At 32.4% G+C, this 23,620-nt stretch overlaps 2 protein-coding genes across 2 annotated transcripts; both read left to right on the forward strand.

Annotated features, from left to right (window-relative positions):
- Positions 1 to 3,206: 3,206 nt before the first annotated feature.
- On the forward strand, positions 3,207 to 11,907 carry LOC149411509 (pancreatic lipase-related protein 2-like). Its single transcript, XM_089646907.1, has 6 exons — positions 3,207 to 3,266; positions 4,968 to 5,051; positions 6,543 to 6,652; positions 8,622 to 8,895; positions 9,992 to 10,237; positions 11,401 to 11,907. The coding sequence occupies exons 2-6, from the start codon at positions 4,970 to 4,972 to the stop codon at positions 11,721 to 11,723; spliced, it is 1,035 nt and encodes a 344-aa protein (XP_089503033.1). The 5' UTR covers positions 3,207 to 3,266; positions 4,968 to 4,969; the 3' UTR covers positions 11,724 to 11,907.
- A 4,831-nt stretch (positions 11,908 to 16,738) lies between these two features.
- On the forward strand, positions 16,739 to 22,096 carry LOC149411510 (uncharacterized). Its single transcript, XM_089646908.1, has 5 exons — positions 16,739 to 17,760; positions 17,956 to 18,027; positions 18,121 to 18,314; positions 21,055 to 21,102; positions 21,199 to 22,096. The coding sequence occupies exons 1-3, from the start codon at positions 17,589 to 17,591 to the stop codon at positions 18,180 to 18,182; spliced, it is 306 nt and encodes a 101-aa protein (XP_089503034.1). The 5' UTR covers positions 16,739 to 17,588; the 3' UTR covers positions 18,183 to 18,314; positions 21,055 to 21,102; positions 21,199 to 22,096.
- The last annotated feature ends 1,524 nt before the right edge of the window (positions 22,097 to 23,620 follow it).

A 23,620-nucleotide genomic window follows, 5' to 3' on the forward strand; every position in this document is an offset into this window, starting at 1 on the left:
TTTTTTTTAATAAAGTCAATTAATTGAAATGACGTTAAGATAGTTGTCTATTTCTTAAAGTCACTTTGAGTATAATTTTAATCCTAGTTAATAATAACGTTTTCACATAATGATTGGCAGAGAGCGATCCAGATCTTGGTTGTTTTACTTCAACGGACATTCCTGATTGATTTTAAAGAATTACTTGTTACAGTTCAGTTTGAATAAATATGTTATGTGATCAGTCCATTTTAAACTGCGACCAATTTTTAAGCCCTATGAACATTTTCTATTGAGGGACGTTGCCCATTTATGTAATGTGAGCCGTAAAGTTTCATGTTTTCCTTGAATTTCTTATATTTATTTGTTTTGAAAGTGCTGAATTTGTTCTATTGGCATTATCTAAGTGAGTGTAGTCTAGCCATTATTGTTTTTTGTTTAATGCGTCTTCTGCTTTTCCATTAATAAGAAAAGCGCAGTATCATCCGCAAAGATTATGATTTTGCCTTCACATTCGGATTAAAATACTTCCTTGTGGAACCCTGAATTTTACATCTCCAATTTTAGAACAGATTTGTTGGTTATCTTGTTGTTTACAGTTTGAATTCTGTTTTCCATTTAAATTTTTTAAATGTCGTCTCATTATCATTAATTCCTATACATTCTAGAAAAATACGTAATTAATTTGTGATTTAGAAGGCTTTAGAAAGGTTGAGGTATATGGCAATGTATTTAAAAGAATTTTTAATATATTATATTACTAGTGCTATTGCGTTGGATGTTCCTACTTTTTTCTGAACCCAAATTATTTCTGTGATAATAATTTATTAGATTCTATGTAGTAGGTGAGATAATTTTTGACAGTTGTTTTTAGTATTTTAAATCCGGTGTAAAGGAGCAGTCTTATTTAAGAAAATCAGTCAATCTCATTTAAAAAAATGTAATACTGAAAAATGTTTAGCTATTTTTGGAGTAAAATTTTGAAAAACTGCAAAATATACAGCACAAAGATATTATGTAAAACTTATCGTTATTAATGCAAAATGTTATTGAAGACAATATTAGGTTTTTCTCATTAAGTTATTCCAAAAATAAATGTGAAATGTATACAGTTGTAAGATATATAAAAACTATTCAAGACTATTAAATTAAGAAAGGTTTACTGAAAATTTTACAATTTTTTTTCCCAAATAACAAATAGTAATGATAGATAAACATTATTGAAGATTATTCAAATGTAAATCAAACTAACTTTCACAAAATAATTATTAATGTCCACGTTATAGATCCCATACATTTTACTTGAACCATTTCCTGAAATTATTCTTATCTATCACTATTAATTATTATTAAAGTATAAACACATCAATATAATTACATAAAAATATTACTAAGCTATAAATCAAAAGTTTATTGGTTAATGTAACTAATTTAAAAAAAAAAATTATTTTTATTTTTTTACATCAACTCCACATAACAGGCCACTTAATTTCACTGGACTGAATTTTCAGCGAACTACATAAGCTGGCTTTGAAAAAATATATAAAATGGAAGGAAATTCTTGACGATTCAGAGTCACACATGAAATTTGTATGGGACTAAATATAGTACTCTATGATAAACAACATATTTCATATTCTTATCGACAAGGAAATCAAATCATGATTCAACTAGCTGTCAATAAAAAATTCTCTAGTATTTCAAAATAATTTTTGAACTTTTTTATACATTTTATATACCTATTTACTGTTTGCCGATGACATGAAACTTTATAAAGAGATTAACCACATTAATGATTGTATTACACTTCAAACTAACTTGAGATATCTTTTTAAATGGTGCTCAATCAACAAATTAGCACTAAACATAAATAAATGCAAGTTCATTCATTTTTTCAAAATAAGTAATCCTATTTTTTTTCAATATTCATTAAATGATGAAAATTTAATTTGTGTTAATAAAATTATTGATCTAGGCATTATGTTCGACAGTAAACTCACCTTTGTATGTCATATTAATAATATTATCAACAAGGCCCTAAAGACTATTGGCTTTGTTTTGAGAGCTGCAAAAGATTTCAATAATTTAGGAACATTTATTATGTTATATAAAACCCTTGTCAGATGCCAACTTGAGTATAACTCTACGTTATGGTCTCCATTTTTCAATATTAATTCAGATAACATTGAAAAGATTGAACGGAAGATTCTAAGGTTTATAAATTATAAATTGCATATTCCTATACAAAACATATATTACAATTACCTATAAATAAAATGTCTCTATTGAAACTTCCAGAAACAAGAATAAGCACAGATTTTATACTGTTACAAAGAATACTACATTTTAAAATTGACTGTCCCGAATTACTTCAATGTATCAATATCCATGTTCCCGAAAAATCATGCCGACATTTCTTACCTTTTTACTTAAATAACACCAGGACACTAGCTTACCAAAATTCTCCGATTCCGAGACTTCACAATCTCGGAACCAAATATTCTGATCTGTGTGATATATTTCATTTGAAAACTAATCAGTATAAATGTTGTATATTCTTCCACTTTTATTTTTCTAGACACAAATAGACCTATGTACCCATATAACTTCTCCGCTTCTACTATTTTGTTTTGTTTAATCTTTTAAACTCAATTATATGCGTGAGGATTCATTTTTGCCATTATGTTTACATTCTTCTTTATTGTATTAATTTTTAAGTGCTTACTCTGATACAAAATGCTTGTATTTTTTTATAAGAAAAGCCCACTAGGGCGTGTAATAAATAAATAAATATATTTTTTTTGTTTTTTGACAACCAAGGCATATTCAAAGAATTTGGACCGGACCCATAGACATATGAATTAATTCCTGTGTCTGTGACCGGACCCTCTTTTGATCATAAGGTATTAAAAATCGTAATAGACACATAAATATTCGTCGTACATACATAGTATTATCAATTTATCAATACCAGGACGAAAAAGACCGAGGACTAAAGGCAAGTGGTGAAGGACAGCAGCCATTGGAGAATATAAGAGGCTAAATACCACCCTACAATAAATAAAAAAAAATGAGAGAAGTTGCATCATTTAGTAATAAGACGTCCCTAGAACCATCCTTCCATGGTCATAATCACACAAAATACAATTTCAAGATTAAATAAATTGTCTCTTTTGCCTACGCCCATGGAGATAATCCGGTCGTTCTAAGCTGCAAATTTTCCAATAAATAAAACGTTTTTTTCTTCAATTTCAGAAGTGTTTCTGAGTTCTTCTAATCCGATACAAGTAAGTCCAGCACGAGATATCATTATTTGGGTGTTTATATAATCAACTAGTTATTGCCAAATGCATTACATCTAGTATTCTAATTTGATAAAATATGACTTTTTATTAATTTTTTAATTATTAATTTTATGAAATATAATTATTTGATTTTTGTGATAAAACAAGGAAAAAAAATCTAAAGAAAAAGTAGTTCTCAACTGTGTTATTTTAGTTCTTCTAAGGTTCCAGGTCAGGGCTAATATTGTTTTTTAAACTTTTACTCTGAGAATGTCATTTACATATTAAAATAATATTGCGGTCAGGCGAATAAACGACTTTGAGGTGCTTTTTCACAAAACTATAAGTATGAATTAACTGAAAGAATTATAAATATATATATATATATGTATATATATTTTTTTTTATTTATAAATTTTATTTGAGTAATTTGTGCATTTAAGTCTATAAATTAATAATTAATTTGTTACATATAAATATACTTTATTTTTTCTTGCTTGATGTGGCTCCTACGCAACTTCTTGAACTTACCAATTGGGGCAGACTTTAGGTTTTTCCGGCAGCGCATTATAGTATTTCATCCCTTTATATAGTACCTATACTAATCTGAGTATTCGCCTTTTCTTTTTTTGGTAGCCTGATTTCATTGCATCTCTTTTGTGTATGTCCTTGTTGTATACAATTTTATTTGAAAAATATTTGGGTAGCAGGTTGTTTACTATTTTATGTACAAATATCATCGTGTTACAAATATATAGTGCGGTTGTTTGGTTTCTGTTTTGGTGTGTATGTTTTCTATTTATGATCTCCCTATGTTTGTATCCAATATTTTATTTGATTTTGAAATCTTATAATGTTATTGTGATTTTTGAGTGGGATTTTGTTGTAGTTATTTTTGTCAAAATGTTGTATTAGTAGTTGCTTGTTTGCTTTGTTTTTATTATAAAATATGTTATATATGTGTATAGTATGTAAAATCCATAAATCATATGTATACACTATATACATAACATTTATAAACATTATCGGTCTTACTAAAAAACGTGGTGATAATTTTATTCAATTGATAAACGACCGTGTATGTGAAAGCATTCATTATATAATAACTGATATAAAATATTTATTTTTTCGGAATAACTTTAGTGAGTAAAACCTCAAATTGTAATATTTAATTATTGAAGACAATATAGGACCTAGATGTGACCGTATCTTTTTCTGATTTTTCTGTTCAGATTTTCGTTTAGGAATCACTAATATTGTCTTCAATAATTGATCTGAAATAGTTCATGGAAAGATATATACATTGTTTACACAGCCAAAAGAAGCATATTTATCTGTTGCAAATACTTTAAATTTCTCATCGAATTTAGAAATATTTCCAAAGTATTCGTAATGTGCTATATATTTCTTCTTTTTGAAGATGTCGTTAAAACAAATACCGTTTTAAGAAATAAGATAAAATTATAATTATAATAATAAAACATAATCTTTGTTTTTTAAATTAGAAATAGACTTTGATATTGATAAATTGGAATATATTAATTTCAAACACGAAAAAAACGAAAAAATTATAGATATTTAGAATATTTTTACTCAAAACGTCAAAAAATTTAGGACGGGTTGTTTCGGAGAATCTGAACAATTCATCAAATTTCAACGTTCATTTTCAAGTTCTGTGAAATAAATAATAAAGTTTTCTTTCAGTTATGAAGGGAATAGCTTTTCTCACAGTGGCGTGCCTTTGCTTAGTGCAATTAGCAGAGGGGCAACTTACTTTCATTTCAAACTGTAAGTACATATTTCCTTAAACCCTTTAACCTTAACCAATAGCCCGGATTAACATATCGAACTATTTTTCGAAGAACCCATAAAACATTAATCATAAATCTGACAATAGAAAACCCTGCATTGCTACGAAGTTTTGGGAGACCTAAACTTAGGTGATTAGAAACTTAGGAATAAGGAACTGAATATAAAAAAACAGAATACCGGCAGGAGTGGAAACGTGTTCTGCAGACAATTTTTTTTTTGTTGTTTTTTATTTGATTGTAAAAAATTATATTTTTATATCTAATGTAAACCTTCAGAATTATTAACAACTAACGACTTATGATATTTAGGCACAATTTACGCTACATTAGTATTTATTATTTATGGCATTTAGGCACAACACACGAAAGCTGCAAGCTTCTACGTAGTTCATTGAATATTTTGAATCCTTTGAAATAAAGATTATTTTGAGTTTCCGACAAATTTGTTTTCGGAAGAGTAAAATGTTAACAGCCTCTCTTGGGTTAACCATGTACTTCTAAATTGAAATTTACATTCTTAAACATGTATTTCGGGAGCATCTTATTTATAAGTTTAAATATAAATATTTACGTATTATAAATTGTACGCTGTCTCACATTTAAAGTACCCAGTTTAGTTATTACGTACATTATTAGTCGATATTACAGTCTAACAGATGACCAGAAGTAATTAAAAGTCAAATTATCTAAAGGTCGACTTCATTGTTTATGCGGTGATAGTAATAAGGTCTGTTGGAATGCAATAATAACTCCTGTAAACTAATAACAAATGCATTTTTCCAGTACTAACGCTTGGAGCACAAATAAAGACTTTCTTTATGAATGTTGTGATAATGGCCACAGCTGTGATAGGTATCTTTTTGCAAAACAGAAAGACATATGAGTGGATCTAAAAAGCAAGACTTAGGTTGTCAACCAACCTTACCATCACACCTTATATTACAACCTATTATGATTCTGCAGCTGACACAGAAGACGGCCGTTGTAACTCTAAAAAGAAACGCAATGAACATAAGCGTAATGGAAGAAAATGTAATGATGATCTATGGAGAAATATAGATTTGAATGGGTGAACGTTGCTATAACTATATAATCAAAAAGACCTGATGAATTTGGTAGAGGTATATGCAATAAAAGTAAAACAGCAAATTAAAAGTAAAAAACTTAAGAAAACTTTCAAAATATGTCCACAAATAATGGCTTCATATAGTAGTTCTCATATTATTCATAGATATTATTTATATGTACATTTGACGCCGATTTAATTAGGAAAGCTGTTTCTGGAATTTCACGAAAGTCCGACATTTTTTCATTACGACTCCCAGTTTCTGCAAAGCTTTTATATGTCCGGGTTCGTATTATTTCTAGGTTCAAATTAGAGAACTTTACCAAGTGCCTTGTTATGTGAGTTTTACTAATTTCATAATTTTTTTCTTCATAAATAATTTAAGGATTAAAAAAATTCTAGGTACTGCATTTCAGACGTTCCTAGGAGTTAATTATCCCCAGCTGACCAATAATTTATCGGATCCTGACACATCTAAGATACAACTTAGACTGTATTCTCCTGGTAAAAGTGTAAGTTATTTAATGCTTTGCAATTTTTTAGAATTCTACCGTGGTAGTTAAGTATAGTGGCCATAGATATCTACAAGTGAAGATATTAATCAGGTCGTTAAAGCAGTTAGCTTATTTATCCACATTGTGAATTCAAATGGTTTTGAATAGTGAGGGTTTACTCATTACTCCCTCTCTCTCTCTATATGTAGAGAGAGAGAGAGAGAAATATATATATTACGGCATCTGACAAGGGTTTTATATAACATAATAAATGTTCCTAAATTATTGAAATCTTTTTCAGCTCTCAAGCCAAGAGTCTTTAGGGCCTTGTTGATAATATTATTAATATGACATACAAATGTGAGTTTACTGTCGAACATAATGCCTAGATCAATAATTGTATTAAAACAAATTAAATTTTCGTCATTTAATGAATATTGAAAAAAAATAGGATTACTTATTTTGGGAAAATGAATGAACTGGCATTTATTTATGTTTAATGCTAATTTGTTGATTGAGCACCATTCAAAAAGATATCTCAAGTTAGTTTAAAGTGTAATACAATCATTAATGTGGTTAATATCTTTATAAAGTTTCATTTCATCGGCAAACATTAGAACGTTTATATCAGTAAATACATCAACAATTTCGTTTATGAATATTATAAACAAAATGGGTCCTAGATGAGAGCCTTGCGGCACTCCACTTGTCGCCATATTTTTTTATGAATTCGTGCCATTTATTCTCACACAAAGACTATTTTGGAACAAATAACTAATAAACCAATTTAGTAAATTACCGTATATTCCAAGTTTAGCTAATTTATTGATTAATATTTTGTGACAGACATTGTCAAATGCCTTGCTGAAGTCAGTGTATATTGAGTCTACCTGGCACCTGTTTGCCAAGGATGTAGATATAAAATTTTCTTATATTATTAAATTAGTTAATGTAGATTTATTTGAACAAAAGCCATGTTGGTATGGAGTTATGATTTTTTTAATGTTTGTAGATATTTTATCAAGTACTATTTTTTCAAAAAGTTTAGGTTTCGATGACTGGATACATATTGGTCTGTAATTTGTAACATCCGTTTTGACACCCTTTTTAAAGATATGAGTAAGAAAACTATGTTTCCATAAATTAGGAAAACATCTTGTCTTTAATGATTGGTTAAAAATTACAAAAAGAGGAACTGATAGGCTGTTTAGACATTTTTTTAAATTAACACAGGTGTAAATAAATAATAAATAAATATATAAATAAACAATTATGTCATAAACAGATTATATAAATTAAAATAAATCAGCACGATGCGAAAAATCAATCGAAGACTAACCAAAAAAGTGCCAGTAACAATTTGAATAAAACTGAATATATTTATTCATTAATATATTGTATGTGTGTCGTTTATTTTTTTGGTAAAAGAAGAAGACTTCAAATGGCCAAGCCATTAAGTTGTTGGTTTTTGACTTCTTAAGGTTTGGATAGATAGGTGCTATATGCATGGGTACTCTTTTTGGGAACGCTTTCAGGACGGACAGAATTAAAATATTATTTTAACCTTATACAATGGGACCAGCACTAAACGTGTGGCAATTCAGGGACACCGTTTAATAAGAGCATAGCTCAAGTGCAGGTATATAGGTACTATTATATTATACGGCAGTGTTGCTACAGTCTTCTTCCACTGAATGGTCAGTGGTTAGATCACGAGCCTCTACATGTTCTGCGAGATAATTCTTGGATTTTATGTGTCCTGACCGTCACGTCTACCTAATTTCGCCAGGCATTAGTGGAAAGTGCAATCGATGGCCACATGTTCACAAATTGCTGACTCTAAGGTCCCACTTTATGCATCACATAGACACAATTGCTGTTGGAACACCTTATCTTTTTAATGACACTCATTCCTGCCTGTATTTATAATGAATCTTATTTGTCGTACTTTGAGAAAAAAAAATCAATATTTTTTTTCTCTTTCCAGACGCCATACGCACTCTCTTCAGCAATTGACATATTATCGGATCCCGATTTCAAAAGTGCTCTACCCATTACCATCATCATTCACGGATTCCTTACCACCCTAACGTCTAATCCTTATGCAAGCGTCATGACGTCCACCTTCGTCAATCTTGGAAAGACAAACGTCCTGTACTTGGATTCTAGTTCTTTGATCTTTGCATTCTACTCCAGGGCTGCTACTTTGGTCAGGATCATTGGACAGTTGCTGGCAGTTCAACTTTGGAAGTTTGGTCAAGGTGAGCATTCATAAAATTTACTGTACACTTTTCTTCATAAGGAAGTATAGTGAGAATTTTGAGAAATTGATAATTTTTAGGTTTTTAAGTATTATAAGATTTTAAGAATTTTGATATTTTGAGAACATTTTCCCAAACATAATTTATTTTTTGTAAATACTTACTGAATAGGGAATTCTCTTCACACCAAAAAATCACTTATTAATAATTATTCACATGTAGAAACACTTCAGACACAAGAATACATAGTTTTTATAATTTTCAAAAATCATTTATTAAAGTTATAATGACTTTAAAAACAGGCGCGAACGAAATATTTCAATGCAGCTAAAAACGCCCGGTGATTGATCAAGCGTTCAAGGGCGAACGATGACGTCACTGTTGACCGGCCTGAGTAGATCCTGCATACCGATGGCGTCGGCGGCGGCAAAGGTGTGACGTAGCACTTGTGACGTAGCGGTCAAAATGGCGCATGACCGTTTTCAGAGCCGAAATAGCACGCAATTTTTAAAACAACTACAAAAAATTGAAAATGCATTTAAAAAAAAAGAAAAAAAAGAGGCACATAATAAAATAATTATCTTTATTGAAATAAATTATTTACAAAATGCACGAGAATTCCCTATTGAAATATTACAAAATTTTTTGAGTATATTTAGGAAATATGCAATTATAAATCTGAATTAATTTTGCATTTAAGATGTTGAGTATAAAATTAACCAGTTAAGTTCCATTTACAATCAAAAAGCTACTTTGTATAGGCTTATACACTATACACTAATTTGATCTTACCCCTTTCTAACTTTTGTGCTACCTAGGTGTATTTTTTTATTTGCTTCAAATGTTTCTCTATTAATCTGTTCATCAGTTTCTTTATTAATTTATTTTCAGTATAAAAATAACTGATTGAATTCTATGTATGACTGTATATTCGCAAACAAAATAAAAAATAAATGAATTCACATAATAATTTATTGATTTAAATCTGGTTATTGATGCAAGGCATTTGTGTAAAGTTAGTTATGTTTCTGGATAATTGAAATTATTTATTGGATCTTTGAGTGACAAGTTTAAGTAAAACGGTACGTTTTTGCAGTTGGTGTTAACCCTGCTGGAATTCATCTTGTGGGACACAGTCTCGGAGCCCACATCTCCGGATTTGCCGGAAAAGGCTTCGCGGCCCTTTCTGGAGGAACCAAGATCGCCAGAATTACTGGCATGGACCCCGCAGGACCCTGCTTCTTCGACAGCCCCTCTGACCAAACCCTGTCTGCCACTGATGCCACCTTTGTAGATGTCATTCACACCGATGGTGGATTATTTGGAATCATTAAGCCTCTAGGTGCGTATTTGTTCAGTCTTTTAATTCAAATACATAATTAATTAAATACAATTGCAACATCTTGTGCTACAAACTTATTAACGTATGTTCCTCATTAACCATGAAAACGATATCTACCCAAAGCTGGAAAATAGTGAACTTAGTTGTGATATCGTTGTCATGTCGTTGTCATGTCGTTATCATGTCGTTGTCATGTCGTTGTCATGTCGTTGTCATGTCGTTGTCATGTCGTTGTCATGTCGTTGTCATGTCGTTGTCATGTCGTTGTCATGTCGTTGTCATGTCGTTGTCATGTCGTTGTCATGTCGTTGTCATGTCGTTGTCATGTCGTTGTCATGTCGTTGTCATGTCGTTGTCATGTCGTTGTCATGTCGTTGTCATGTCGTTGTCATGTCGTTGTCATTTCGCTATCATGTAGTTGTCATGTTGTTGTCATTTCGTTGTCATTTAATTTGGTTTCCATAATCTGCATTCATTAATTACCGAATACAAAAGTATAATTCAAATGGATGTTTTTCAAATCATTTTTAAATGAAAAACGACATGACATTTTGACATTTTAACTATAACTAACAAATTATCCAGAGTGGTTCTATAAAATAATAATTATTGAAAAAAAGTAGAAAAGCATAACATGGAAGACGATATAAACTACAGAAGTTTAAAAAAAATATTACACCTGCAAAACGTCTATATTTTGAAAGAATTCAGTTAAGGAGTAGAGATCAAATGCTTTGGATATTGTATTAAATCCCAAAAAGCAAATTTATATTCCAGTATCAACTTAAGCGACGAAACGGAAATTATTTCCTACCCTAAAATAGATTTGCAGACTACTTCCAATCATCAGTCCAGACAGCCCCTCAACTAAATCTAAGCTTTACCAGAACTGAGGAGCCCCGGAACATTGGCCAAATCGGTATTGGGCTAACCTGCTCAGAAGAAGTAGATGCCAGTATTCGGACTCTAAGGCCTGACAAGGCTAGATGCCCAGACGGAATACCCCCTTTGTTTGAATGATATTACTGTATCTTCTTCACTTGTTTCAAGGCCTTTTCTAGGTGCAGAACATTATTATCATAATTTTAAGAACATTCAAATGTAGCCTCTAGCAATACAGTAAAAAAGACAGCGCAGTTTAATGAATTCGCTCTACTTTTCAGGTCAAGTGGATTTCTACGTTAATGGAGGTCAAGACCAGCCTGGATCCATCATCATCGATGATGACCACATCCGATCGTGGAAGCTAGTCGCCGAATCTGTCCAAAACCCCCAGAACTTCATCGCCAGCAAGTGTCCCGATTGGACTAGCTTCCAGAAGGGACAGTGTGAAACCAATCCAACTGCTATCATGGGTTACTCTGCCACTGCCGGGACTACTGGAACATACTACCTAAGAACTGCTGCTTTCCCTCTGTATGGATTAGGGGTTGTTGGATCTACGCCTACCGCCTTCACCAAGTGGTGGTGGAACACATTCGCGTAATCTGTTGATTTTTCTTTGAAAATATTATTTACAAATTATAAAGTTGTTGTTAATTATCGGCATTTTCTTGTCATGTGCTTTTACAGGCATAACTTGATGTATCATTATTAGTTCTGTATGTTTTTCCTGCTTTCGAGCAACTCAATTTTATAAATTCGATTAAATTATTTCTTCCATTATATTATTACGATTTTATATTTGTATATGTCAAGGCGAGATAAAAGCACGATAATTGAATCTGTTAATGTTCACAAGGTCTACTGTCATGACTTTTTTGTAGCTCTCAGCATCTATATGATGTGTCGTTGTGTGTGAAGTGACAGTGTCTTATTAATTACCTTACTTGCTTCCTCAATTACATTCTATTCCTAGAAGTTAACAATAATTGGATAACCGTAAAAAATCACCTCAAGGGTGCTGTGACATTTGAAGATTCGATAGCTACATGAAACTTGTTTAGTAATTGTTTTTTTTAAATATAGGAATTAATATTTACATATTGCCGCCAAAGCGTATTAGAGTTTTGTTGATACATTATTTTAGAGTTCCTCAGTTTTTTCTTAAAAAGGTATTCCAAGTGAAGATTTACTTTAAAATTGATGTGGTTGTGACATAGGGTCCCCCACATTGAAAGTGTCTGGCACCATCTATTTAGTACCATCCCTTGTTTAGGTTGATTAGTTAGGCGGGAGGCCCATTTAGGTTAAAATAATGTACACGCCACTCATTTGTAATCGGGGATTAGTTGGCTTTTGCCGTAGCGCGTGAATGTTAGATTCCTTCAGCACGGATTTAAAGACTGTTGGACGACAGCCACAAAAACGCCAGTTCGATCTCGGCCACGCCAGCGTTTGCTGAGGGATGTCTAACCTAACTATGCAGTATTGAAAATAAATAATCTAGAGGGTACATTGGTCTGGGAGATAAGTTGGCAAAGGGTGGTTTGTGACGTGAGCGTGTCCAAGAATGCATAAATTCACCGAACTTAGTAGGTTATATTTTCACTATAACCTTGTCCATTTCAGATTACATTCAAATATTAAACTAGGACCGATGGGGCAAGCATGGTGATTCTTTGTTGTTGAAAGGTGATTTACTTTCGCAGAGATCTGAAGGGGTCCAGGCCGTCCGGCCTCTGCTGTTATGCCAGTACTAAACATGTGGTGCTGTAGAGATAAGCAGGATCGTATATTTTGTATTATTCGAGGACAGTGTTGCCAAGAATGATGCTTTGTGGTACACATAGGTAAAGACTGGTGGTTCTTGGGCTCTTACTGATGTGGCAGAGTTGAGCATGCGTTAGTGTTTAGAGTAACAGAGAACGGCGTATGGTGTATGCTGTATGTTATACGACGTATGCTCAAGTACCGTGTCGTAATTCACTGTGTGGAAATTGGACAGCTCAATTCGCACTTATCGGTAAGATCGAGTGCTCGTATCAAGAGACTGCGGGTGAAGAGTGTTTGTCTTTGTGATAGTAATGGTGAAGTAGCAGTGGAAATCACTTGGACTTTCGGTGTGGACATCCTTCTGATCTTCTTTTTAAATCTAGTAGGCATTATTATTAAAACGAGATTCTTGAAGATTACTTGCCTAGTAGACAAATGATGTAAAAAGGTTGGAAATACACAAATGAGCCGTGACGAACGAGAGTTTGAGCAGAGGAAAAGAGATTTAAAGCTAATTTTGACATGATAAAAACATTTTAGAAATGCAACCTAACCTCGATGCCATAGCAGAATGGTCAGATAAAAAGAAATAAGAATTAAATAAATTTTTAAGTGTATTATACATCGTAAAAGAACAAACATTTTGCAGAGTCAATAGAATTAAAGATTTCGGCTTCGTATTTGATCCCAAACTAACGTTATCGGTCCACATATCACTGCTCACTCCAACTTGCTACAAATTCCTGTTGTTTATCATCAAAACATCTAAACAAAGAAAAATTCTTCCGGTATGTCTATTTGCGGATGAATGGAACCTATCCGAGGTTCATGAATCAAATGAATTTATTTGAGGCAATGTGGAACTTACTTGAGGCAACTTAGAAACTAGAAGTTCTACAAATCTTGCAATATGCAAATCTCGTTTTAGTGCAGTTCATAATTCTATTGATAACCCAATCCTTTTGGAATGATATTTCTTATAAGTGTCGGAAAACTTCTGTCGTAGTCATCGCCACAACTTGTTCAAGATACCACACGAACAGATGTTTTAGCACAGCATTTATAAAACTGAGAATATATTATACTTTTTAAATAACCTTAAAACGTTTTCTGAAATTTTCCATCATGTAAGAATTTCAAAATAAGAAATTTTGTATTGTAACTGGGTAAATAGTCTGTCGAAGAATAGTAAAAATGAATAAACGTATTTACATATAAATATCTATATAAGTTTCAATGTCTTTTAGCAGATGCATTTTTCTGTGTGCAGAACATCGCAAGTTGTCATTTTTTATGAACATGCAGATGTAACTTCTAGCATATAGTGATAAAGACTACTGTATAATAAATTCGCTCTGTTTTTGTTATTATATTTCAAGGTCAGGTGGATTATTTCGCTAATTCAGGGCAAGATCAGCTCGGATCTATCCTCATCGATAGTGACCATACTCCTGGACTAACCACCATAGCAAGGTAGTCCAGGAATCTACGCTATACCCCCAGAACTTCACATCTAGCAAGTGTCCCGATTGGAATAGCTTCCAGAAGGGACAGTGCGCAAACAATCCAACTGCCATCATGTTTTACTATGCCACTGCAGGAACCACTGGAATCTACTACCTAAGAACTGCTGCATTTTCTCTGTATATATTACAGAATGCTGGAACTAAACCTTCTGCCTTCACCAAGTGGTGGTGGAACATATACTGTTATTTTTCTTTCTAAATATTATTAAACTAAAAAACATCATTGTTAGTTAACGGAATTTGTTGGTCATATGCTTTTGACAGGCATTATTTAATGTATCATTGTTAGTTCCGTTTGTTTTCCTGTTTTCGGGCAATTCAATATATATTTCACTATAAAGTTTCTCCTATAACCTTTTGACTTATTATAATTATTGATTTGGGATTCCGGAGCTCCCGTATCCTGTAAGCACTTACCTTATTTATTTTTAAGTAGCCTACTCCCTACGATCTTGTTTGGGTAATACGAGTATTTCCTTGCTGCGGAAAATGACTTTACGGGTATCTATGCATTATATTTATCAATGCGAGTTAATACACTCTACGGAAGTAAGAAGCTATGAAACGGCAACAGAACCCATATTCAATAATAAAAAAATGGAACATATTTTTCACTTACCTGACAGTTCAGCTCCGCCCTCAACTACCTGTCATGGTAACGTGGTAAGTAGGTAGAGACCCGCAATGGTGATTTATGTTAAATAAATTTTCACTACCTTTATAATATAAAGATCACAATATATATATCTATAAAGATCACAATATTTGTACAGGTTTAGAAGTACACTCAGAATCAAATAAAAATTTTAAAGTACATTCTTCAAAAATAATGAAATTCTATAATTTATTTATTGTTTTTTATAATTATTATATTATTTTTTACAATTAACATTTTATATAGATATTATATACATCCATATGGAATTACAAAATATAAATTAATATATAAAATAAAAGTAGGTATAAATAGTGAGAAAAAATAATCTATAACAATATGACAAAAATTATTAATCACAACATTAAGACTTGGTTTAGTGAGGCGGGTAAAGAAAACTTTGTAAAATTAATTTAAAAAATAAAGCCCCCGGTTTGCCAGCACTCTTACAGAAAACTGAACTGAAGTAATATGTATTAATCACAAATTGAATTATTTTCCGATGGTGCCAAACTGTACAAACCCATAAACCCAAATGATTGCATCAAATTACAGGATGACTTTAATAGCAATTATTAATAGCCTAATGTCAGGACGACCAGTTATTTTTAAATTGTACTAAGTGTCACCACGTTATATTCTTAACAAATGACAAAAAAATTGTATATCATATTGTGACTAGGTTGAAAACATTGATTTACGATTAGGTCTTCATCATATACAATATACTTAAAACTGCACAAGAAGCAATCAGTATTTTCTGCAATACGATCCGAGCTTAAAAAAGATATTCCAACCGCGAAACGTCAATATTTAAAAAAAAACCCTTTGGAATCAAAGACGATGTAAAATGCTTTTGGAATTTTATTAAATCCCAAGAAGCTAATCCACATTCCATATCAACTTGAGCGACGGACCGGAAATTATTTCCGACCCCGAAATAGTTAACCAAAAATTTGCAGACTACTTCCAATCAGTGTACAGAAAGCCGCGCTACTAAATCTAGACTTTACTCCAACTGAAGAGCCCTGTAACATAGAAGAAATCGGTGCTAGGCTAACCTGTTCAGAGGAAATAGATGCCTGTATTCAGACTCTAAAGCCTGGAAAAGCTGCAGGGCCGGACGGAATACCTCCTAACATAATTACTTATACGTCAAAGGCCATTAGTTATCTACTGAGCTATATATTATGTAATCTGAGCATCTTTACTGGTTGTTTCCCCCGTTTTTGGAAATTCACACGTGTAAGCCCAATTTTCAAAGCTGGATTCAAGGCTTATCTGTGAACTATAGCCATACTGTCAACGATACCAAAAATATTTGAAACGATTATTTATAAGAAATGACAAAACCAAATCACCTTTTCTATTAGAAAACCACCATTTTATGCCAAAAACTCTACAGTATCTAAATTGCTGACATTTTCGGGATTGGTACGAGATACCAACTAGGTGTAGTGTATACGGATTTTGCCAAGGGAAAATCGGTTTGATCATGACAGTTCAGACTACCCAAAATGTTCAAACTTGGCTCCGATCAACAAACACTTATCTTCTTCGCCTCCTATTTGAAATCCAGAAGCCAAAATTTGGTAATAAATTTTACATAAATCGAAAAAAATCCATTCGTTGTCAGGTATTCCCCAGGGTTCACACCTTGGTCCTCTGTTGTTCCTCATATTTTCCTCATATTATAAATGACATCCAGTTCTGTGTTAAATATGGCAGATGTCTTCGGTTAGTGAATGATCTCAAACTTCTGATGAAATTAAAACCAAGTATCGATGGCATTATAAGAAGTAAGATGGAGTATGATGGTGGTGTTTCACTGAAGAAAATGAGTTAGCTAAAGTGTTAAGCTAATTGAAGTTGTGTAACCATCGCCTAAACTTTAGCTACAGTACCTAAACTACTTTATGTGCAGATACCGTCGTTGTTTAGTAAAATGTGCTTGAGCTATTACAACTAAACTTTAATAATAGCACACTAAAGGCTTACTTACCTAAACAAAATAATCGGTTTGGTTAATTAACCTAAAGTAATTTACTAAACCTATTTCACTTTAGTAACTTAAGTTTATGTGTTACTTCCCAAAGTATTTAGCTAAATTTAACTAAACATCTAGTTTGGTTAAATTTTTTGTTTAAATAGCTAAACTGATGTTGGAATATCTAAATTTGATATTTTTACACAACAATTATTTGCATTGCACAAACTTGAGCAAAGTATAACAAAACTTTAGTTAAAACAACCGAACCGGCCTTTTTGTCGTGTAGCCGCGATGACGTAGTTTTCAGTTCTTAGTACCCCCCGCCACCGCATGTGACGCCATCTTGACATCTTGACAGTTCAGATTTTTGCGTGTTTTGTGTTGTTAAAATGTCTGAAGATAAAGTGGATAAAGTTATCAAGCCGTGTTGTGTGAAGGGCTGTAGTGACAGACAGGAAACACGGAGTATATGAGGGTAAATGGGCCTGGTGAATTGATAGAATCAAATACGTATCCTACCCTATAATGGCGAGATATGCGTTAGTTAGCGGCTGCCATTTCTCCATTAAAAACAAAAAGCCCAATGGATCGCTGCGTTTCAAGTTCTGCAAGTTCTGCACTGCCACTTTAAATCTACCCGGCATTGGAAGTTATCCAGATTTAAGACAGTATCGCACCCGTTATGACGAAAATACTGGTGTGAATATCCCTTTGTTTGTCTCCAGTGTTCCATGCAATGTGTAACTTAATTTTACCTAAGAATTTAATTTATTTTTAGACCCCATCCGTTTTCCATCAGGACGATGTGATGTCATAAAAGACCATAATTACTTGCAATATGATATGTTTAGTTCACGAACTTTGGTTAACCCGATAAATATGTTTATTTCAGAGCTTGATAACATCTTACCGGGTTTCAGCGGTGTGGTTCCTTCTGCCAAAAAGATCATGGAAGATTATAAAGGTAAACATGTGTTCTATGTTACTTGTTATCCAATATGCAGATCTTTTCTTTCTTTCCTTTGACCACTAAGATCATTTTGTTTTCAAACATCAGTGTTCCTGTTCCTGTGGGACCCAGCTGCAGTAATTCAGTCGCTAAACGGAAACACGCACTGAAAAAAATGAGTTAGCTAAAGTGTTAAGCTAATTGAAGTTGTGTTCCGCCAGGACGGTGCGATGTCTTCAAAGACCATAATTACATCATGGAAAATATAAATCCTTCCAAAAGGATCATGCAGAATTGCAGAGGTATAAATCTGTTCTATTTTACGGAATAATTTTTATTTTAAGGAATAATATGCTATGTGCTCACAGACGTTGGTTAACCCGATAAATATGTTTATTCCAGAGGTTAATATCTTACCGGGTACCAGCAGTTTGGTTCCTCCTGTCAAAAGGATTACGGTAGGTAAGATTACATCTGTTCTATGTTACTTGATAAGGAATAATATCGTCGGCTTAAAGTGTAAGCCTGCTAAATCCATTTTGACTGTTTTTACGTTTATTATACCATTCAAAAAAGAAAAAAAATACACAAGCTAGGAAAAACAGCTAGTGTCAGTTTTGGCTTTAAATTGACAAAAACGCGTGATAAGTAAAACTGCCAAATCCATTGCGTCAAAAGTCTGCTGCTAAGTCCATCTTAACCGCCTTTCTGTATAGAGTTTTCGATGACAGCACGCGTGCTCTTACAAATAATGACATAATTCGGTGTTACTTGTGCAAACGGAGGTTTGAGGATTGAGATATTGCAAAGGTACGTATTTTTGTTTTTAAAAAGAAGAAGCTCGATAAGAAAAAGAAGAAGATAAAGCTGAAGAAAGTGTGTTAACGGTTGACTTGCAGGCGGTTCTGATGGCTCCCAAATAAAAAAAGAGTAGTTTATACTATAGAACAAAGCTCCAAATACACAATCTTGCCTTAATTTAAAGAACAAAGATGGCAATTGCTAATTATGGAATGAAACCGAAGGAGGTTTAAATTCGAAAGAGTTTTCAAGTATATGGGTCAGTTTAATTGAGAACAAGGTTTTACGACAAAATGAACAAGCAAAACCAAATACAATCATTGTTTATAGCGATAGTTGCACGTATCAAAACATGAATTGTGTAACGTCTAATGCATTGCTATTGTCTGCTATAAACCACAACATAATCATAAAACCAAAGTTTCTTGAAGTTGGGCACACACATATGGACTAAAACATCAATTTTAATAAAAAGACAAATAACTTTGTTTACATCACTTTACTTGTACACAATCAACATGTTTCGTGAACAATGTACACTTCTTCAGGATCAAACGACCAAATTTTGACGGCCGGCATAGTCCAGTGGTAACGCATTGGACTGCCATTCCGAAGGTCGCGGGTTCAAACCCGGCGTGCGCAAATAAATTTTATTTGATTTATTTGTGTTATTTCACAATTAATTAATTAAAATAATATATAGTATATTTGCGGCACGTTCCAGAGTGGAAGATACTACCAGTATCGCCCTGGTGTAAGACCACCATTCAGAATTGAAACGTTGCTCCAAATGGCTTTAGCCGTGTTTAGTGACTAGATCTGAATAGCCAGGTACTTCCCCACCTTCCTCTTTCCCTTCACCACTTACCTTCAGCCTCACAACATCCCCCAATTGGGGATGCCATAGTCTCACTGGCTCCAGACGGGAGCAGTTGGGACTCTTGTGAGGTATTCACTATAAAAAAATATAAAAACGTATACGTATACGTTTGATCCTGAAGAAGTGAAAATTGTTCACGAAACATGTTGATTGTTTACAAATAAAGTGATGTAAACAAAGTTATTTGTCTTTTTACTAAAATAAATAATGCCATCACAAAGTGAAAACCTTTCCGAAGAAGTTTTCTTCGAAAAATTAAAAACATCAATGTTCCTGCGGAGTATATATCTATTTGCAGGTCGGCAAGGAAAAACCCTAGACCTTATGATGTAACTTACTTAAACCATACTTTTTTCAAAGCTTTGATGAAGTAATTTTTTTAAAAAGCATTCGTCCTGGACGTGGTAAAGATGACGCTAAAGTTACTGATATTAGAGCTCTTCAGTACACTCCCAACGGTGACGTATTTTTTAAATTGAGATTCACTGATGTATGGAAAATACTACCGCAAAGAAAATCACCGACTGTAATTGCATAGCCTTTTGATTCCCTTAGAAATCACTTTCAAACAAAAATAAAAATTACAAAAAGGAAGTTTGAAGACTTGCAATATTTAAAAAGTATTTTACCTGAAGACTATCGTTATTATTATGATAATTTACTTCATGACTAGTCACTACTCGTATTAGTAATAATTGAGACTGACTGGTGTGTAATGTGATTTATTTTGATTTTATTTTAGAAATATTCAGGTTACAAACTTTCAACGTGTAACTGTTACTTTATGTTAGAGAGTAAAATATAAAGAGTTCAATATTTTTTTGATAAGAGAGAAATTTTGTTATTAAGAGAAGCTATTATAATAGAGCATTTAGTTTTAGAATTAAATTACGTGATAATTTTCCAAAGTTATAGAATCTATCAATATTATAATATTGAGACCGAAAAAGGTGTTCCTAATCTATATTAACAAAACGTTGTATTTAGAAGCATTACTTTTAATTTATAAAAAAATGAAGTAGTTTAATATTAAGAGTGAAAAACTGCCAAATCCTTTATTAATAATGTTACTGCACTACAAAAACCTGTTATATCATAAATGTGTTAATTATTAAATAAATATTGAATTTATTAACTCTTCTTTTGATTTATATTATAAAGAATAAAAAAATACACAATACTGTATTAGAACCGTTTCTTAAAATTAATTAATTTTTTTTTAAGAACGTTTTTTGTCTCTCCTGTAAAGTTACCTATTTGGCCGTTAGCAGGTTTACACTCTAAGCCGACGATATTCAAAATTTTGATCATCCAATATGCTGATCGTTTCTTCCTTTCCACTAAGATAATTTTTTTTTCAGACATCAGCGGCAGTAATTCAGCCACACGGAAAAACGTTTCTTCCCTGCGTAAGAATATTTATAGTTTTTTGTTTTACAATCATTATTTTTTTCCTTTTATTTGAATAATGTAATAATTAGCTTGAAATATTGTGTGTTTTCCAGGTAATAGGAAGAGCATATAAGGTTACATTGGGTCAACCGCAGCTCTTTCTCCCAGGAAGAAGAAAATGCGTTTGGAGATTTTAGGTACCAAGCGGAAGCTGCGGTATGTCCAGCGTAAAAATTGTTATTTAAAGAAACGCCTTTCTATGGCAACTCGTTCAGAAATAGAACCTGCTTGGAAGATTCTCTTTCAAGCTTAAATCTCGTTCTCTCTAAATTCATTTTATCACAATCAAAGCTTAGCCCGGTCAAAAAAAGGGTCGAAGATATAGTCGCGCGGATAAATCTTTGGCACTTGCTGTATATAAGGGAGGACCAAAATGTTATCGATTCTTATCTAAAAATTTTGCATTACCTTCGCCTTTGACCCTGAAAAATGAATTAGCTTCAGTATCTCTAAAACCGGGAATTAATCAAAATTTATTTGAAAAATTAAAAAAAACAGCAGTATCTATGCCGGATATTAAAAAATACTGCATTTTAATGTTTCATGAGATGAGTATATTTCCTCATATTAACTTCAACGTGCTAAGTGAGGTTCAAAATTCATTCGCAGACTTGGTACACACTTAAAATGAGTTTCGTGCTCATGAATGCTGTATTCATATTATTTTTTGAATAAATTTATGACTAAAACCTCAAATTGAAATATTTAATCACTTGGAACAATATTAGCGACTCAAATGAATATTTAAACCAGATAAAGATTCGGTCGCAGACTTGGTTTACATTTAAAATGTGTTTTGTGCTTATAAATTTATTTGTGTTTCTTGTTTCTGTCATATTAGTGAAATAAAATAAAAATACTTCACAACATGTAACAAAGTTTTTCATTTTTCTGATAAACAGATAAATTTTAACATTCAATACTGTCGTAGAAAAGCACAAAGACACATACAGGCAGCGCCGAAAAGAATGTGCCAAATCAGGACACAAACAACTTTTACTATATTTAAGAAAAAATTATTATAAAAAATGATAATATAAATGTGTATATTATCAAACGTGTTTTCTTTTTTGAGGCTTTGCTGGTAGCTGGAAATAATATTTTGAGAGACGATTCTTAACAAAATAAATTTTATGTGAATGAGGTTTTTAATAAGTACATTCTAGTCTTACAAAACATGATATTTATTTATTTAAGTTTTATCTCTCAAAAGGGTTGTAATAAACTACCTGCAACTCATAGTATTTAACCCATGATTCTGAATCAATTCTTGGAGTTGATGGTGGTTACATTTACACCCTGTATTGTTTTCAGCTAAACTGCAAAGCTGCACTTCCTATTTAATACAGATAATCTAACCAAAAAGCTAAGCTACAGTACCTAAAGCTAGCTAGCAGTAGAGAGCTAAAACACCTATATCGGTATTCCAACCGAAGTTTAGTTAATCAACCTAACCATTTCGGAATATTAACTAAATAATAAGGTTACTACATCTAAACAGTTATGTTTTTCTAACCAAACACTACAAAATGGTTTAGGTATATATTTTTTAGTTTAGGTAACACAACTAAACACAGAAAGCTGTCTCAACCGATTAGTTTAGCTAGAATATCTGAATCGTTAGCTGTCATAAATACAGTTTAGGTAACACAACTAAACACAAAGCTGTCTCAACCGATTAGTTTAGCTAGAATATCTGAATCTTTAGCTGTCATAAATACAGTTTAGGTAACACAACTAAACACAAAGCTGTCTCAACCGATTAGTTCAGCTAGAATATCTGAATCGTTAAGCTGTCATAAATACAGTTTAGGTAACACAACTAAACACAGAAAGCTGTCTCAACCGATTAGTTTAGCTAGAATATCTGAATCGTTAAGCTGTCATAAATAAACTGCTGTTTAGCAAACAGTAGCTAAAAGTTCGGCAGTCACCACAGCAACTAAACTGTTTAGTAGATAATTACTGAAAATTTTGTAAATAGTACCTAAACATTTCTTTCAGTGTTGGACTAAACTAAATATGTAAATATGCTCGAATAAATTGCTCAGGTACGTCTATATGTGGATGCATGGAACCTATCTGAGGTTCATGCACTATAAAGACTTACTCTAGGCAAAACATAGATTTAGCCTAGTAACCAGACGTTACGCAACTCTTCTAATACTAAGTTTTGAGTTATTCCATTGGTAGCCCATTCTTCTAGGCAATCCTCTCGGTGACAACTACGACTGAATACTTGAGCTGTATTCATCGCCATGACTTATTTAAGATACCACACGAAATAACAGAAGTTATAGCACAACATAACATGATACGAAAAATGATGCTATTGAATGAAATTTCTGTTTAAGTAGTCTTAAGACGTTGTTGTATAATTAATTATCTTCCTAGACATTAAGATTGACAGAAAAATAAGATTGTAATGTAAGTGATAAGTGTTTAGTTATAATAAAAAAATAAAAATAAAACAAG

This window comes from Hesperophylax consimilis, chromosome 25 (genome assembly GCF_061612785.1).
Source record: "Hesperophylax consimilis isolate HC1 chromosome 25, BYU_Hcon_1.0, whole genome shotgun sequence".
Taxonomy (NCBI): domain Eukaryota; kingdom Metazoa; phylum Arthropoda; class Insecta; order Trichoptera; family Limnephilidae; genus Hesperophylax; species Hesperophylax consimilis.

Coding starts and splice junctions, on each gene's coding strand:
- LOC149411509 (XM_089646907.1), top strand. CDS start 4,970: ATGAAGGGAATAGCTTTTCTCACAGTGGCGTGCCTTTGCTTAGTGCAA. Junction 8,896..9,991: donor ACTTTGGAAGTTTGGTCAAG/GTGAGCATTCAT, acceptor ACGTTTTTGCAG/TTGGTGTTAACCCTGCTGGA. Junction 10,238..11,400: donor TGGAATCATTAAGCCTCTAG/GTGCGTATTTGT, acceptor TCTACTTTTCAG/GTCAAGTGGATTTCTACGTT.
- LOC149411510 (XM_089646908.1), top strand. CDS start 17,589: ATGGCGAGATATGCGTTAGTTAGCGGCTGCCATTTCTCCATTAAAAAC. Junction 17,761..17,955: donor CCGTTATGACGAAAATACTG/GTGTGAATATCC, acceptor TGTTTATTTCAG/AGCTTGATAACATCTTACCG. Junction 18,028..18,120: donor GATCATGGAAGATTATAAAG/GTAAACATGTGT, acceptor TTCAAACATCAG/TGTTCCTGTTCCTGTGGGAC.